Source organism: Grampus griseus, assembly GCF_964374135.1.
Source record: "Grampus griseus genome assembly, chromosome: 11".
In the NCBI taxonomy this organism is placed as follows: Eukaryota; Metazoa; Chordata; class Mammalia; order Artiodactyla; family Delphinidae; genus Grampus; species Grampus griseus.
Window position 1 is genome coordinate 39,696,414 of NC_139005.1, and position 18,789 is coordinate 39,715,202.

Sequence of the window (18,789 nt, forward strand, 5' to 3'; positions counted from 1 at the left end):
AGTGAAATATGGTTCCATGTGCCAGACACTGTTCTTTCTTGTTCTAGGAGTTTTGCTGTCCTGGAGAGCAGAGAAATGGATACATAGCTGGAGGGGAAACTGGAGTTAAGAGTTGTCTTTTTAAAATGGGAGCAGGGCTTCCCTGGTGGCGCAGTGGTTGAGAGTCTGCCTGCCGATGCAGGGGCCACGGGTTCGTGCCCCGGTCCAGGAGGATCCCACATGCCGCGGAGCGGCTGGGCCCGTGAGCCATGGCCGCTGAGCCTGCGCGTCCGGAGCCTGTGCTCCGCAACGGGAGAGGCCGCAACAGTGAGAGGCCCCCGTACCGCAAAAAAATAAAAAATAAAAAATATAAATAAAATGGGAGCAATCATTATACACCTGAAACTAATATAATGTTATCTGTCAATTGTACCTCAAGAAAAAACTAAAAATAAAATGGGAGAAGTAAGAATGTGTTAATACAATGCCAATAGAGATGATCCAGTAGAGAGGGAGACAGTGCTGATGCAGAGTGAGAATGAGGAATGACTGGGCAGTGGGGTTTGGGATCTGGTATCCAAGTGGAGGCATTGGCTTTAGACAGGAGCAGTCAGTTCATTCACAGTAAATAACAGGAGGGAAGAAAAGGCAAATGGGAACCGGTGGTGGTAGTGGTGGAGATTGCTTCCTGTTTCACTGAGAAAATGGAATGAAGGGCAGCAGCTGGGAGTGAAGATGGAGAGGTGTTGATGGCTTGAGGAGGAAGGAAATGACATGAAATGGACCTATAGGGGGGTATGGGAGAACGAATGGATAAGGCAAAAGTTGTAGGATTGTCATGCTGAGCTATGAGACCATTTAAAGTCAGCAATTGTGAATTTTAAGTGAGACGGTTTGGTATAGGTGTGTTTGTTTTCATCTTTTTCTTTTCAAAGCCATGCTTGGTTGCTTGTTGCAGGCGTAGCGTAGAGAGACTGTTGTATTTTTTACCATGTTATTAGGGAAAAATTTAAATACACAAAAGAAATAGAGCCCTCATGTACTCATCACACAGCTTCAACACATATTAACTCATGGCCAATCTTTTTTGTTTTTATTTTTTAAAGTCTTTATTGAATTTGTTACAGTACTGCTTCGGTTTTTTTTTTTACGTTTTAGTTTTTTAGCTGCGAGGTATGTGGGATCTTAGCTCCCTGACCAGGGATCGAACCCTCACCCCCTGCATTAGAAGGGGAAGTCTTAACCACAAGACCGCCAGGGAAGTCCCCCAATCTTGTTTTATCTGTTGTCTTACCCACTTCCATCCTTTCTTATTATTTTGAAGCAGTCCCAGACATCATATTTTATGCATAAATATTTCATATTGTATCTCTAAAAAATACGGACACCTGCAAAAAAAATACCATTACCACACCAAAAAAATTTATAATTCCTTAATATCAAATATCCTATCAGTTTTCCAATTTTCAATTGTCTCACTCTCTTTTGGCTTTTGATTTTTTTAATTATTAACTCAAAAAAGCTTCATTTTAAAAATTTAGTTTTCTGACTCTGTGTTTCTGCCTTTAACACTTTCAGAACGATTTTCTGCTCCTCAATAAGAAAAATACGCTTGATCCTGCCATGGACACATTTAGTACACATGGAACCACAGTAGGCCCTGCTGACATGTTTTTTCATTTTAGACAACCTCATAAGAACTTTAGGTCTCACAGCACAAACTCCTAGAAGTTGGCCTGGGTACACGCCACATGTGGATTTTGGTGCTTTCCCAACCTTTTTGGTTTGAAGGTAAACAGTTTTATTTCCAGGGGTTTGGGGCAGCCTAGTTTTGTTAGAGGCTGTATTGTAGGATAGTCTACAACGGTATGTCAAATGCCGGACCACTCTGAATGCCTCTAGATACCGTCCCTGGAAGAGGAAAAAGAAAGCTATTGTGAGTTCAAAAGTCAGATATGACGTCACTTGTCTCTTTAATGTCCTAAAGGGTTTAGTTGTTTGACAGGGAATTATATTTAGCAAGGGTAGGTGTTTTGCCAGGCAAGTATGATAAAGTGTGGGAGGGTGCAAAAGTCTGAGATGCAGGAAAGGGAGTGATTGTAATGATGGACCTTGAGCTCTAAGCTAAGGTAGGAAATGACAGGAGAGGGGGTGGGATCAATTGCTTGTTAAGTTCTGTTGAGGTCAAAGTGTTCTTGGAGTTGGGGTGCTAGAAGGAGCAGTCTGCAAAGATGGGAAGTGGTGATTGGAGAGCGGGATGCAGATGAAGTGGAGATCATGGAAGGACTGTAGTTATCATATTGACAAGTTCTAGGATATTGACTAAGGGAGTGAGTGGCTAAAGTAGGGTAGAGGACAAGATCATTGCATGTGAGGAGGTCAAGGAACTGAGAGGTCAGAGTATCACAAGAGTCATCTAGGTGAACATTTGAAATCACCTGGAATTATGACAGACCAGTGAGGTAGGAACCAAAAGCTTTGAGGCTTGAGAAGAAGTGACCCAGCTTATCCAGATAAATGTAGCAGAGGGGTGGGGAGGTGGAGGTATGGTCTGACAGGGGCTTTTTTTGGGAAGGAAGAAAGGGGAATAACCTGGAAGCAGAAGGAAGGTACAAGGTGAGTACCTCCTTCTTCTACCCCCAGGCCCAGTAGTGTAACGGGTGTGGGAGAGAAAACAACCACAGGTAGGACTGTAGAGAGAGCAGTGGCCTCAGCCGTTAGATTTCAATTAGAGCAAAAAGGTGAAGGGACCATTCAGACAAGAGGTTGAAGATATAGGGGATTTTGCTGATGAGTTCCAGAGGATATGATGGAAGGATTTCAGGAATTGAGGGACGAGTGGGAGAGGGGGCTGGTTCATGAAAGATGATGTACTTAGCCATATGGGGATGAGAGTTGGAGGATTTGGAATGACTCCAGAGTCCTGGGTTTCTTGTAGTGAGTGATATAAGTAGGGTTAGAGATCACAATGAGATTAGTCTTGATGTTTCAAGGCAAATTGTAGTATAAGTAGATGCAGGATAGAGATATGGGAAGAAGCTGCAGGGTAAAAGGGTTCCTTGACTACTGGTGCTGGTGTAGAGGCTGGGGGAATGCAGAACTGGAGCTCTGTTACTTGCTTTCTACTCCTGGGGCCAAAGTGATCTGCAGTAAAAAGCTGTTAATCCATCTCTTCACAAACTAGAATTCCCTGTTCTATTTCCTGTTGTTTACCTTCCCTGCTTCTATTTTCTCCCCTTTCTTACTGAAAAGTAGAATATTTGGATGTTTTTAGTACCCTATTCTTAAATATCCTACATATCCTGGAAACTGGTAAATGACACCGTTACTAGCTTGCTGGGGAAATGACAGCACGATTACAGTAAGGAAGTGGGGAGGTGTAGCTTTAGAGTTGGAAAGGGAAGGGAGGGAAGAGGTTTCAGGCAGAATTAGCTTTCAATTCCTTCAATCGGGCCAAGGAAACAGAGGAGTTAGAAGAGGGAAAGAGTTTGACCTGTGTCCTGGGAGGGGAGAGGAAAGTACTGTTTGGAAGGAGAGAACAGATCCTGTCAGTACCCAAGGGTCTGTGTCCTGACAGATTCCTGAAAGACCTGTTGCTGGATGGGAGACTCAACTATTGCTGGATTCACTCATTTCAGTGGACATTTCCTAGCACCTACTATGTGCCAGGCACTGAATTAGATGCTTGGGAGATCATGTGGAACAAGTAGACAGGTTCCTCCTTACCTGGATTTACAGTCTAGCGGGAAAGACAGTTAAACAGATTACAGTTTAATGTGAAGGCTCTGATAGAAGTAGTGAGGGCTTTTTGGAAGCCTGTAGAAAAAGCACTGGATCAGTCTCGGGGGTAAGGAGGGGAAGAGTGCAGGTTCTTGAGTTAGTGACATCAGATCAGAGACCTGAAAGATGAGTGGGAATTAGCCAGGCAAAGAGAATAGGGAGGAAAGTTACATGTCCAGTTACATGTTTGCCTCTGCAGCTCCCAAACCTTATCTTAGCCAGGGGAACAGGGCACAGAATAAGCTATTCTGGTCACTGTCCTTATCCCCAATATTCCTGTACAACAGAGGTTGGCAAGCTGCTGCTCATAGGCCTGGCCTGCTGCCTGTTTTTGAATGGTCGGCAAGCTAAGCATACGTAGTTAGCAGCTCCAACTGTAAGCCAAGAATGGTGGCAAAATTCAAACCCAGATGTCTTAGTCCCAAGTCTGTTTTCATTCCACTGATCACATTGTATTATAATTAGTTGTTTATGTTTTTATCTCTCAAGAAGAGACTTGAGCTTGAACAATGGCTTGCTTTTTCTTATATCTACCATTTCTAGCACAGGGCAAGTCCCAAGTAATGTTTATTAAATGACTTTCATGTGTATAATTTTATTTGCTCCCTAACAAATCCTGTGAGAATAACACATACATAAAATTTTCAAATAAATTATGTTTACTCTTTTAAATACCATTTCTTCCATTTTTATTAGCAATATTTAAAAAATATGTCATATAAAACGTTAATAACATTAAACGTCGCTAAAGATAATTAGAAGTATTTTGTGCTATAACAAACACTTTCAGGAATTGCTGACTTAATGACATATATGTACAGCTGTTTGTTCTTACAGTAAATGTACGCGGCCTTCCGTATCTGTGGGTTCTGCATGGATGGATTCAACCAACTGTAGGTTGAAAATATTAAAAAAAAAAAATTCCAGAAAGTTCCCAAAAGCATAACTTGAATTTGCCACGGGCTGGCAACTGTTTACATAGCATTTACACTCTGTTTACAATTAATTTACATAGCATTTTCATTGTATTAGATATAAAAATAATCTAGAGATGATTTAAAATATCCAGGAGGATGTGCATAGGTTATATGCAAATACTGTGATGATTTATATAAGGGACTTGAGTATCCGAGGATTTTGGTATCTGCAGGGGTCCTGGAACCAATCCCCTGAGTGGATACTGAGGGACGACTGTAATCTTGGAATGCTGGATATTTCTAGTTTTTGTCAGCATTTTATAATTTCTATGTATTCCTTTGTTAGCTGTCAGTTTTAGCTGCTGTCTTCCACCCCCTGGCACCACCATTTTAAATTTGCTGCTTCTATCATTTATGAATTCAGAAACTAGAAATCTAATCTTATTAAAACTGTGTATAAAGTAAGTAAATAGTCTTGGGGATAATACCTGTGAGTAAAGTGAAAACGAGGTTTCACTTTTTAAAAAAATTTATTTATTTGTTTGTTTATTTATTTATGGCTGCACTGGGTCCTTGTTGCTGCACTCAGGTTTTCAGTAGTTGCGGTGAGCAGGGCTACTCTTCGTTGTGGTGCACGGGCTTCTCATTGCAGTGTCTTCTCTTGTTGCGGAGCGTAGGCTCTAGGCGCACAGGCTTCAGTATTGTGGCTTGTGGGCAGGCTCAGTAGTTGTGGCTCACGGGCTTAGTTGCTCTGCAGCACGTGGGATCTTCCTGGACCAAGGATTGAACCTGTTTCTGCTGAATTGGTAGGCAGATTCTTAACCACTGCGCCACCAGGGAAGTCCAGGGGTTTTATTCTTAAGGATTTTATAACCCAGTTGGAGAGATCAAACGTACTGGGAATAATCATAATGTAAAAGTATATTAACTCCAAATTTGTATATCTCATTGCCCACCTAACCTCTCTATGTGGTGTCTGTTATACATCTCGAACTTAATATGCTTCCCCCAAGATTTTTCCCACAGTCGTCCCCATAACAGGAAATAGAGACTCTCCTGGTTACTCGAGCCTTAAACCTAGTTGATGCTTTTCTGTCTGTAACATTTCACATCTAATCTAGTTTTACCTTTAGGATACATGCTGAAGCTCATCACCGTTTCTACTGCTACCACCAAAATTCAAACTGCTGTTCTCTCTTTCCTGGATTATTGCATTAGCCTTCTGACTCATTTCTCTACTTCTGCCCTTATCTCTGTACAGTCTGTTCTCAGCAGACATCCAGAACAATCCCCTAAAAAGTAAGTCAAGTCAGGTTGTCACTCCTTTGCTCAAAGCCTTCCAGGGGCTTTCCATCTCAGAGTAAAAAACAAAGTTCTGACAGTGGCCTTAAAAGATTGTAAAGAACCTGGCCTCAGTTTGCCTCTTCTGGCCTAATTTCCTATGACTCTTTCCTCTGCTCACGTCCCTGTAGCCACAGTGACATCCTTGCTGTTTTTTTTAAGATGCCAGGTTGTTTCTTCTTCAGAGCCTTTATACTTGCCATTACCTCTTCCTGAAATGCTTTTTCTATGGAGGTAGCATGGCTTTTCCTCTTTCTTTAGGTGTTGGGCTCAGATGTCATCTTATCAGTGAAGTCCTGAGTGTCCTTACCGCCTTGATCCTGCTTTACTTTTCTCCATAGCACTTATTAGCATCTGACAGGCTGTGTGTGTGCAGGTGTATTTTAATTAATTAATTAATTAAAAAATTTTAACTTTACTTAAAATAATTTGTTTCACTGCTGTCTCCCCATAGGCATAGAACAGGGGCTGGCAAACTAAAAATGGCCTGCTGCCTGTTTTTGTAAGTAAAGTTTAATTAGAACATAGCCATGCACATTCATTATTGTATTGTCTGTGGCTGCTTTCACACTACAACAGTGGAGTTGAGTGTTGCAACAGAGACTGTAAGGCCTGTAAAGCCTAAAATATTTGCTGTCTGGCCCTTTACAGAAAAAGATTGCTGACCCCTGGGCTAGAACAGTGTCTGGTACCTAGTGGGTGATTGAATGGACATAATGTAAGTGCTCATTGTCAGGGTACAGACTGTACATTGCTACTGAGGATATAGATTAATATTTCAAAAGTTGTTATTAGACTTTAATAATTGGGGAATATGTCAATCAATAATTTGTTCGAGCTGAAGTCCTTGAATTTATTATGCTCATTACTACCTGATAGCAGAGATGTGCCGACTTTTTGAAGGCTACACCTAATTTGGAGTGATAGTGTTCCAGAGGCACAGGGTCCTTTATTTTTATTTATTTATTTATTTATTTGCGGTATGCGGGCCGCTCACTGTTGTGGCCTCTCCCGTTGCGGAGCACAGGCTCCGGACGCGGAGGCTCAGCGGCCATGGCTCACGGGCCCAGCCGCTCCGCGGCATGTGGGATCTTCCCGGACCGGGGCACGAACCCGCGTCCCCTGCATCGGCAGGCGGACTCTCAACCACTGCGCCACCAGGGAAGCCCAAGGTCCTTTATTTTTAAAGTTTTAATATTTTTTGCCACGCCACTCGGCTTGTGGGATCTTATTGCCTTGACCAGGGATTGGACCTGGGCCCTCGGCGTGAAAGCTGGGCGTCCTAACCGCTGGACCTCCAGGGATTTCCCCAAGGTCCTCTTAAATGTAACCTTTTATAATAGTGCTACAGAAAGGACTCTAAATAATGAGTAGGTGGTAGTGTTGGTTGCATGCTGTGAAAAACGTGAACTTAAATAAATGGATATAGCTCTCAGTCATTTATGCTAAAGGATGGGCATATGGAATAGATAATAATAATAATATTTGACTTTGGAATACATTTTTGGATTGCAAATAGATTAACCTGGTTATTCCAGGTAATTCTAATAGTGTTTTAAGTAGCATAATAAAATCAAACTGGAATAAAACCAATTCAGAAGAATCTGGAAAATTGTATTGCTTCTGGCATCCTTTGTCCAAATCTTATCTTTCTAAAAGCTGCATCCAGTGGATAAATAATATCAATCACACAAAGAACCTGTGTGGAGAGGTGGAGAAGATTTTAGAAGTGTTTTGTTTTAAAAGGCCTTTACTGGAACTGATCTCAGTGTAGAGGAGGAGTCTTAAATCTCCTGCTTAGTGGACTATAATACTGTATGCTGAAAAAGCTAAGTTAAAAACGATGAAGAATTATAGGGTCAGGGCTGGAAGAACCTTTTTTTTGTTAAAAACGAAGAATTATAGGGTCAGGGCTGGAAGAACCTTTTTTTAAAATTATTTATTTATTTATTTGGCTGTGTCAGGTCTTAGTTGTGGCGCGTGGGCTCTAGAGCCCGCAGGCTCAGTAGTTGCAGCGCATGGCCTTGGTTTCCCTGCGGCATGTGGGATCCTAGTTCCCTGACCAGGGATTGAACCCGCGTCCCCTGCATTGGAAGGCGGATTCTTAACCACTGGACCACCAGGGAAGTCCTAGAGCTGGAAGAAACTTTGTCCAGTAAATATTTGAATGTGCCCTAGCCACTTCGTTAGACACAGATACAGAGGTGAGTAAGATAGTCACTGGCCTCACGAGACTTATTATCTAATCCTCATCCCCAGTCCGCACCTCACCTCATTTTATGTTGTGTGATGGAAACTAAAGCTTGAGAGATCCAGGACCTTGCCAAAGGTTATGTAGCTCATTACTGATAGAATGGAACTAGAATGCATATTTCTTATATGGGGAATAAAAGCAAAATATTCATTTATGCAGAGTTTCGAGTGCTTACTAATGTGCTTATCCCTGTACTAGGTGCTGAGGGATCCAGTGGTAAATATAATGGCCCCATCTCTTTGATGTAGAGCTTAAAGGAAATTTTTGGGGAAACCAGAATTTTTCCCATTATATTGCATTATACTGTGTACAGTCTTTTATCTCATGGAAAGGTTAGGGGCTCTCAAAAATTCATTCTTCAGTGTGACTTAGTTGAATGCGTTTAGTGTTTTTCTGACACCTGAAGTCAGTTTTATTGAGGGACTTTTGAATGAGAAAGGAAGCATTAGGTAGTTGTGGACTCTCTGTGGAAGAATGACCTTTACTTATTCCACAATTTGTATAGAGCCTAAATTTCTGCCCTGTGAGCAAGAGAGAATCTTTCTTCTCCCTTTGTATTAGATGACTTTCTGCTATCAGGACCCAGAACCCAGACTGATATTTAAAATCAGCCATATTATGGGTTAAATAGACTTTTGCACAGTGACCTTCTCTTTCCTTTTAGTTACCCGAACTTGGGTATATGTAATGTATATGCTGGGTGTGTATATACTTGGGGGTATACGTATTACTCAGTGTTCAAAGAATCGTATCTGAAGCAGAACATATATTTTATTCTCTAAAAGTTCTTCTCAAAGTGATTATATTTGATTTTTTCTTCTCAATGCTTGCTTGCTAAAAAAAAAAAAAAATCAAACCTGTGACAGTCTAGGAAAGAGTGAAAAAAGGTGAATTAAACTGCTGCTAAATAATTTAGGATGTTTTAGTTATTTGTTTTCATAGAGGATTAAGGCTTTTTTCCTTAAAATGGCTAGTTGGAAGTATTTATACAATGGAGAAAGTGGTTACATTTTCAGAGTAAGTTATCTTGACCTCAGGCCTCTTTACTCTTCCTATTCCAGAGTCCCTTCTGCCATTCTGCTAGGTCCAATTAGTTCTTGGCTCAGCTGTTTTAATTTCACTACAGAAGTTGAGCTTAACCATGTTTATAATCTGTGAACATCATATTCCATTGTTTCTTTTAAGAGCTAGAACGTTAAATTCCCTGCCAGTGATCTAAAACATATTGAATTGTATATCTTCAAATGCAAAAGATTTATTTTCTCTGAACTTAGATCATGGCATTTAGCAATGAAGAGACCTTAGAAATTGTGGTTATTATATATTAGTGACGATTATTCTAGTTCTGCTGCAGGTATAACCACTTTTTAAAACACTACACATTAGTGTTATGTTGCAGAGGAGGTAGTATGACTACCAGTCTCAAATTACTTAATTATTAAAAAAATTTGTAAAATAAGTGAAATAATATGCTAGGAAGCAGCAAACCATTTGTGTGTGTGTGTGTGTGTGTGTAAGTAACGTGTAAAGTTAGACTGACATACAGTTTGAAACATAATACTTGTCACATTGTAATTGTATACATTTAAATCAGCCATGAAAATATTTTTTACCGTTGTCAAATCAAATATTTCTACTGTGGGAAGAAAAAGGAGTTGGGGGCAGCATAAAGATGCTGTTTTATGTTATTTGGTTGGTAATATAGAAAGGCAGGCCAAGTTTCACCTCCTAACATTTCAGGCTAGGGTCTCCAGGCATGTTGTTGCAGTTATCTATTGCTAAAGAACAAAACCACTCCAAATTTGGCATAAAACTTACGGTTCTGGGTGTTGACTGGGCTCAGCTAAGTGATTCTTGCATGAGTCCTCTTATGTACTGGTAGTTAGATGGGCCTGGGGTTATTTCGGAGGCTTCCTACCAGACTCACAAGCATGGCACTTGAACAGGGAAGTCCAAATAGGTAGAAGCTGGAATAGTTGGGGATCCTTGATATCTCTCCCTATTTCTGTGTAGTCTTTCCAGCATAGGGGCTTCATAGTAGCCAGACTTCTTACCTGGAGGCTTAGGGCTCTAAAAGTACTTGTTCCGAGTAAGAGAGCCAGAAGGGAACTATACTGTCTTTTATGACCTAAATTCAGAATCAGTGTCAATTTCCACTGCATTTTATTCATTAGAAGCAAGTCACTGGGGCTTCCCTGGTGGCGCAGTGGTTGAGAATCCGCCTGCCAATGCAGGGGACACGGGTTTGATCCCTGGTCTGGGAGTATCCCACATGCCACCGAGCAACTAAGCCCATGCGCCACAACTACTGAGCCTGTGCTTTAGAGCCCGTGAGCCACAACTACTGAGCCCCCGCGCTGCAGCTACTGAAGCCCGCGCGCCGCAGCTACTGAAGCCCACGCGCCGCAGCTACTGAAGCCCGCGCACCTAGAGCCCGTGCTCCATAGTGAGAAGCCACTGCAATGAGAAGCCCGCGCACTGCAACGAAGAGTAGCCCCCGCTCGCTGCAACTAAAGAAAGCCCGCACGCACCAGTGGAAGACCCAACGCAGCCAAAAATAAATAAATTAAATAAATAAATTTATAAGGAAAAAAAAGAAAAAGAAGCAAGTCACTGAGGCCAATCCACATTCAAAGGGAAGGGAATGAGACTCCACCTCTTGTGGGGAGGAGTGTCAAGAATATGCAGACTTATTTCAAAGCCACCTTAGTCTTCTCTCTGGCTACAAATTACAGTATTTATCTTCCTCCACATGCAAAACACAAGCACTCCTTCTCAAAGCCTCCAAAGTTTTATCTAGTACAGCATCAGGCTCAGGCTAGAGATCCAGGATCTTGTAATCTAAATCAGATCCAGGTGCAGATAAGGCTATTTGGATATATTAGTTCCTTGGGTATAGCTCCTTGAGTACCCTTGCCTTCACTTTGAAGACCTGTGGACTAAAGAATCACCTTATCTTTCTCCATACCCAGCCCACCCAATATGCAATAATGGATGGGCCTAAGATAACAACTTTAGACACTCCTGTTCAAAAATAAAGAAAAAATGGAAGGAACACAATAGTCACCGGTGCATACCAGTTCTGAAATCCAGCCAACATATTGCTAGTTGTGTGATTAGGGTTCAGCCCCTACTGCCTAGGAACCATTCCTCTACGGCTCTTGGTTTTGCCCTTTGAATTATCATTCCTTTTCCATAAAATGTATTCTCTGTTTGCAGGTAAGTAATTTTCCCAGCCTGTTTCCTGCCCACAGAGCTTTGGGCAGGGTGGGGTGGGGGTCCCAAAAGCCTTTTATCATTTTGTACTGTCTCTGTCCTTTTTAGTCCAAGATGACAATGTTTCTGCACATAAAATTCTCTGTGACTCTTACTGAAGGGTTCACTCTATTAGACAAAAGCCACATTTACACATTGATATAACCCCTTCTCTCCCTTAGGCTTTGTAGAGGAGAAAAAAGTTTTCCTTGACCCTCGTAGGGTCCCTGGCTGGATTTGAAAATTAAACTGGCAAAGACTGATTAAGAGGAGAAAATTATACTTTTTAGTATACTAAAATTTATCTGATGTAAATTTTATGTGAAATGGGAGATGTAAACGAAGACTCAAAGAAATGTTTGAACCTGAGTATTTTTATGCCAGGTTTAATGAAGAGTGGACAGTGTGGAGAAATGATAGATCAACGAGTATGAAGTAAGTGTAGTGAACTGGGGGAACTATAGCAAGGCCTGTTTGTTAGGATTCCTTTCCTTGTCCCTTTGTCTTTGGAGATACAGATGCTCCCTCCTTCCAGGTATAGGGAGGGTACCTCTTACATGAGGGTTTTATGACTTGTTTCAGGGGAGAAGGTGGGGGGGACCCCCACAGAGTGACCTTCCTCGTTCTGATCTTTTCTCAAGATTCTTCAGCTTAAAATATTCAGTATGCTAGGGTGCCATATTTTGGGGTGGCATGTCCTGAACCCTGTCAGCTTCCTTTAAGCCTTTTGTGGGACAACACCTTTAATATTCTCAGAAGGCCTTATGTTTGAAAGCATCTGTGAGACTCCACCTTAAAATCTCTTTGGAGTCCTAACTAGGGGTAGGCAGACTATGGCCAGTGATCTAAGATTTGTTTTTATTTATTTATTTATTTTTTGAGCCACGCCGCGCATCTCGCGGGATCTGATTCCCTGACCAGGGATCGAACCCATGCCCTCTGCAGTGGAAGCGTGGAGCCCTAACCACTGGACAACCAGGAAATTCTCTGTTTTTAAATTTTATTTTTTATTTTTTTTAATTTTTATTTATTTTATTTATTTATTTTTGGCTGCGTTGGGTCTTCGCTGCTGTGCGCGGGCTTTCTCCAGTTGCGGCGAGCGGGGGCCACTTTTCACTGCGGCGCACAGGCTTCTCCCTGCGGTGGCTTCTCTTATAGCGGAGCACAGGCTCCAGGCTCAAGGGCTTCAGTAGTTGCAGCTCGTGGGCTCCAGAGCGCAGGCTCAGCAGTTGTGGCACACAGGCTTAGTTGCTCCGCGGCATGTGGGATCTTCCCGGACCAGGGCTTGAACCCGTGTCCCCTGCATTGGCAGGCAGATTCCCAATCACTGCGCCACCAGGGAAGCCCCTGTTTTTACATTTTTAAAGGGCTGTTAAAAAATAAAAGACGAATGTTCAACAGAGACTGTGTATGGCCCTCAAAGCCTAAAATATTTATCTGGCCCTTTATGGGAAAAGTTTGCCAACCCTTGGCCTAAACAAAAATTTAATCTTTAGGCCATGTTTCCCTGACACTGCCTTGGATTTGACCTTTGCCCAGAGGGCATTTCTTAATTTGAGAAACGTTTGCTATATGGGGAGCCTGGGAATAAGAAACATTTATTTTTGGACCTAGCAAGTCCTGACTCCTTTGTATGTCCTCTATATTCTGCTTGAAAATTATATAATTCCTTCTTTTCTTATCTCTCTCTACCTGTACTTTGTGGCACACAGCTTAAAAAAAAAAGCAGTTGATACTTTTGACATTCTGCCTGGAAATCTCTACCCAGATCCATCAGTTCATTAGTTATATTTTCTATTTTTCACATTACTGCAGGTGACAGCTTTGCTAAACCTTCCACCATTATCTAATAAGATTCTCCTTTTCTATAGCTTCCAATAAGGCTTCCTCACTTCCTTCTTTTAAAATTTTTTTTTTAATGATTATTAAATTTATTTATTTATGTTTGGCTGCCTTGGGTCTTTGTTGCTGCGAGTGGGCTTTCTCTAGTTGTGGCTAGCATGGGCTACTCTTCGTTGCAGTGCGCAGGCTTATTGCAGTGGCTTCTCTTGTTGCAGAGCGTGGGCTCTACGCACGTGGGCTCAGTAGTTGTGGCTCGTGGGCTCTAGAGTGCAGGCTCAGTAGTTGTGGCGCACAGGCTTAGTTGCTCCGCGGCATATGGGATCTTCCTGGACCAGGGCTCAAACCCGTGTCCCCTGCATTGGCAGGCGGATTTTTAACCACTGCGCCACCAGGGAAGTCCCTCCTCACTTTCTTTTAAGCCAAGGATTAGCAACCTTTTTCTGTCAAGGGCCATATCATAAATATTTTAGGCTTTTTGGACCTTATGATCTCTGGCACACCTACTCAACTCTGCTGTCATAGTGAGAAAGCAGCCATAGACGTAGACAGTATGTAAGCAAATGGGTGCTACTGTGTTCCAATAAAATTTTATTTACAAAAACAGGCAGCAGGTTGAATTTTGCCAGTAGATTGTAGTTTGGTGATCCCTGTTTTAAGTCTTTGTTGACAGCTTCCTACCAGTGTCCTTAAGACCCTTCAGGCTTTCACTAACACTTTCAAGGCCCTTCTTGCTTTCTCCTGCCATCCAGTCCCAAAGCTTAACATTTTAACTTTTTGTTATGGAAGTAACCTACTCCCTATACCAAAGTCTGTTTTGGTTATCTTTTGCTTTGTAACACACCATGCCAAAATTGAGTGATGTAAAACAACACTCCTTTTATCTTTCATGATTCTGATGTTTGGGCTCAGCTAGCAGTTCTTTCTCACGGTTTCTCATGAGGATGCAATCAGATGACAGCTGGGGCTGGAATCATCTAAAAGCCTTCCTCACCGAAATCTCTTACGCAGTTAGAGGCAGATGGGGTCATCTCCAAGGATTCCTCATTCACAAGTCTGGTGGCAGAGCTCGGAAGACTGAAACAGCTGGCACCCCTCGGACGTCTCTAACCCTCTGAGGCCTTGTCCCATGGTTTCTCCAGAATCAGGGATATAGGGTGGCTGGATATCTTATATGGTAATTCAGGACTGCAAACTTGCCTGAACTGGGAAGGCACCAGGCAGAGATTTTATCACCTTTTATGACCTAATTTCCGAGGTTGCTCAGTGTCACTTCTGCTTCATTCTCTTTGTGGGGAGGAGAATTGGACCCTACCTAATTTTTTTTTTTTTTTTTGGCTGCACCATGCGGCTTGCGGGATCTTAGTTCCCGAACCAGGGATCAAAACCAGGCCCCCAGCAGTGGAAGTGTGGAGTCCTAACCACTGGACCGCCTGGGAATTCCCAGACTCTGTTTTTTTGATGGGAGTAAAATCAAAGAATTTGCAAAGATGTTTTAAAACACAAAATGCCCCACACATACACCTATCAAAAAATTTTGGAAGCTAGCATATAGTGGGTCACACTTTGTTAGGGCAGGCTTTCTCTTTCCTGTTCATGGGGATGGTGGAAGTAGGAGATCACCTCCCATGATTTAATGTTGAAGAATGGATTTGTCAAGAGCTGTGGAAGGAGACTTCACAGTAACAAATACATCTTTTCTTCAGTAGAGATAGGACATGGGAACTTTGGACTTGGCATTTTTTTCTCTTTCTCTTCTTTCTTCTTTGTGAGAGTAGGTATAACAGTGCCTCCATCCCAAAAAGAGAAAATAAAAGGAACAAAGAAAGAAAGAAGAAAAACTCTCAAACTATTAAAAAGTCTGCCACAGAGATTTGTTTGAATCGATGAATAACATTTTTCCAAGGGTTAAAGAGTATGTGTACCTGTTTGTCATTTATACTTTCAGTTGAATTTAGCTAGCTTTCTTAAGAGATACCTTTAAGGGAGATTTTGAAAAGGGGGTAGGTGATAGAAGTAATTTTAAATTTGGGGACTCTAGAGCAGGTGGTAAAGCAGGTTATAAGAAACTTTGAATAGCATTAGGGAATGGTCTTTAGAAGCACTCTACTGCCTGACCCCATCTGAAGAGACTTTGCTCACCTTAGCACAGTGATCTGGCTCCGGAGGTAAAATATTTGGAAAAGTTGGGGTATCTTATGATATATGTTTGTAGAGGCTATTGTGTTATTTTTTCCTTTCTCTCTAGATGAAAAGAAGGTGGCAGTGAATATATTTTGCTTTATTGTTTATGGTCAACCAGGCAATGTGAATACTGCATTTTTGTGTTCTTCCCACTGTTTTCTTTTTCTTCCGGTGTTTCTTTTTTTCCCTTGCTCTCTGGATTTGTACATCATGAGAATTTTTTTTTCTTTTTTTTTTTCATTAGAAATTTACCCAAATTCTCTGACGATCTGAAAAAAGAAGATGGCTTAGTGAATAGGAAGTTGTTAAAGAAATAGCTGCCTGCCATATTGCTCTTCCTACTCTGGGAAGAAGAAATGCCTGTATTTAATCATCTACCTTTTTTTCCCCCTTGGTATCCAGATCTATACATTGTTGAATTGGGGGTAGAGAGAAAAGCCTATTAACTTTTATCTTAAACGATTCGGTTATTTTCTTTACTTGGTATTTGAACAATACTCTTACAAAGCTTTAATAGAATCCTACAACACATGCTCGAGGTTTAAGAGCCTCGAGAAGAGTCAGAAAAGTTTTGGAAAGAGTTACATTCCCAAGGAGGAGCACAATACGTACCTTATTTTGAATTACTGAAAATGGTGAAGACTTCCCACTATAGTTCTTTAACTTCAGTTGCAACTTGGAAGTGGTGACATCTCTTTTGGGGCCTGGCATTTTGTACCTTTTCCAGTTGTTTTTTTTATCCGCATTTTCTTTACTTCTAATTGACACACATTACCATCTGAAATGTTCCTGTTGGTTTGGAGGGAGTAGAGATGGGGAGGGAGAAGGAAGAGTTAACTTTTCATGCGTTTTAATCGGCCAGTATTTACTTAACTAATTTCAACTGGATGAAAACTTATCTTTTAGAATATTTAATGCATGATATGCTACATGCATTATCCATTCATATTAAGAATTATAGGGCTTCCCTGGTGGCGCAGTGGTTGGGAGTCTGCCTGCCAATGCAGGGGACACGGGTTCGTGCCCCAGTCTGGGAGGGTCCCACGTGCCGCGGAGCGGCTGGGCCCGTGGGCCATGGCCGCTGAGCCTGCGCATCAGGAGCCTGTGCTCCACAACGGGAGAGGCCACAACAGTGAGAGGCCCGCGTACCGCAAAAAAAAAAAAAAATTATAGTAGCATGGATTTATGAATGGCATGACAGCAAAGTATTTCCAATTTAAATTGCTCTGTTCATTTTTGGGCAAAATAATTACTTGCTAGAGTAATATTTTTCTGGCATGTTGCAAGCCGTGAAAGTGGTTTGGAAGATCTCAATGAATGCTGAGTGTAAAGATTTTTGGTGCAACTTGATTTTACTCTTTCTTTCCTCAGAGTGTCTGGGGCTTAGTTTGATCCTGAGTGAGGATAAAAGCTGCTTCCATAGAGACTACTGGTTTCAGAGCTGTTTTAAATTTGGGACTTGGAAGCCAGAAGATCTGAGCTTCCCGCTGCATTAATGAATTTAAAATATGTTGTTGATTTAATGTTTGGTTTGTGTATTGATTTCTGGCTTTGGCTTCTTTAAGCTGTTTATGTATATTTGAATCAAGTTAGTTAAAAAATATTTAATTTTTCATGTGACATACGCCAATCGAAGACAACCATTATTTTGAAAACAACAAATAAATGTATTTAATATTTTTATGATTGTACAGTTGTTGACTGGCAAAAAAAATCTTTTGGAGCAGAAAAAGCACTTGTCAAATGTAGATTTTTAGCTTAATATGAAGATGTACCATCTTTTTTTTTTAAATCTAATGTAAATTTTATTTATGTATTTATTTTTTTAATTAAATTTTTATTTTATATTAGAGTATAGTTGATTTACAATGTTGTGTTAGTTTCAGGTGTACAGCAAAGTGATTCAGTTATACATATACATATATCCATTCTTTTTCATATTCTTTTTCCATATAGGTTATTACAGAATATTGAGTAACCATCTATTTTTTTAAGTGACTATAATTAACAAAAGTAGTTCAAACAAAAGATTCTAAGCATTTCTGAAACGATGAAACTGTTCTTGAGACAGTGCTTTGTTTACACTGTGCATTAGGGGAAAAAAGCAGCTGGAAATATAATTTTCAAAGAATTCTTTTGTGAATTATGGGCTCTTTCAAGAATGATCAACAATGACTGTGCTTTTTAGAGTCTGAAATTTCAGAACTGGGAAGAGACAGGGCCTAAGTTTTGTCTGGCCTTCCTTAAATATGTGTATGAGTGGAAAAGGATGATTCCTTCCCTTGAGCTTTTGCATTAAAGTTTTCATCTTCCATGGTATATACTACATGTTGTATAAAATTCATTGTTAAAAAGTTAGACAGAATAATGATTTTCATATAAATGTAAAATGAACACATGTAAAAGATGTTATTTAACTCATTAATTAATGGGAGAACCTGTAAGGTGTTAAAAGTAGTTCAAAGGAGAATTCAAAGTACTGCACGTGTATAGCATCAGGTATGCTGAAATGAATTTACAAATCTATGCAAAACTGTCTTTTTCCATAGGGACATGGGGAAAATCATTCCTCTCTCACTGGACAGAATTTGTTTGTAAGTGTATGGACAAGAATGCTTTGAATTGCTATCATTTAACTATAACTTACAATTACAAAACAGCTCAAATGTCATGAAGAATGCAGACCTTGTAGAATCAGGTAACTAGGGAAGGTGCACATTACACAGTGCCTAGTTTTCCACTGAAGATGCCAAGTGATCTTCTTGGTTCATTTCAAAGCCTCTCACAGTCTTTCATAAAAGAACAAAATAAATGGGTCTACATTCTGGTTTTTGACAACAATCCTATGTCTGTTAGTCTTAGGGACTTAACTCTCATTCCTTGTAAATAAAGTCAGTTTTCAAAATGAAAGAAAATGAAGTTATTCTTAGATGGATATTTTCTGGTATTTTGATCAACATTAGAACACTTACTCAGGTTAGTGTTGAATTTTGGACCATTGGCAGATACTTAAACTGTAGCTCCAAATGGTTAGGTAGCAAGTTCAATGAGACTACCAAGTGCATAATATTTTGTAGATATTCAGTTACTAAAGAACAATAGTAATAATTTGAAGGAAAGTGGAAGTCTCCTGCCCAATTTTAATTCTTAGAAGTGTATATTATTACACCTTTAGCAACTTCCCAATGTTAAATACTTTTTACCTGGGCAGTTAAACCCGGGGGAGAGGGCACAAAGTTG

At 40.7% G+C, this 18,789-nt stretch overlaps 2 protein-coding genes across 2 annotated transcripts in view; one reads left to right on the forward strand and one right to left on the reverse strand.

The window, feature by feature from the left end:
• SPATS2 (spermatogenesis associated serine rich 2) overlaps positions 1-18,789 on the forward strand; it is a 134,996-nt gene that overhangs the window by 20,526 nt on the left and 95,681 nt on the right. The gene's annotated exons all lie outside the window — the stretch shown is intronic.
• LOC309829884 (large ribosomal subunit protein eL34-like) lies at positions 1,504-16,260 on the reverse strand (the record flags this gene model as incomplete). Its single annotated transcript, XM_082666154.1, has 2 exons — positions 1,504-1,890; positions 16,162-16,260. The coding sequence occupies 2 exons, from the start codon at positions 16,258-16,260 to the stop codon at positions 1,504-1,506; spliced, it is 486 nt and encodes a 161-aa protein (XP_082522280.1).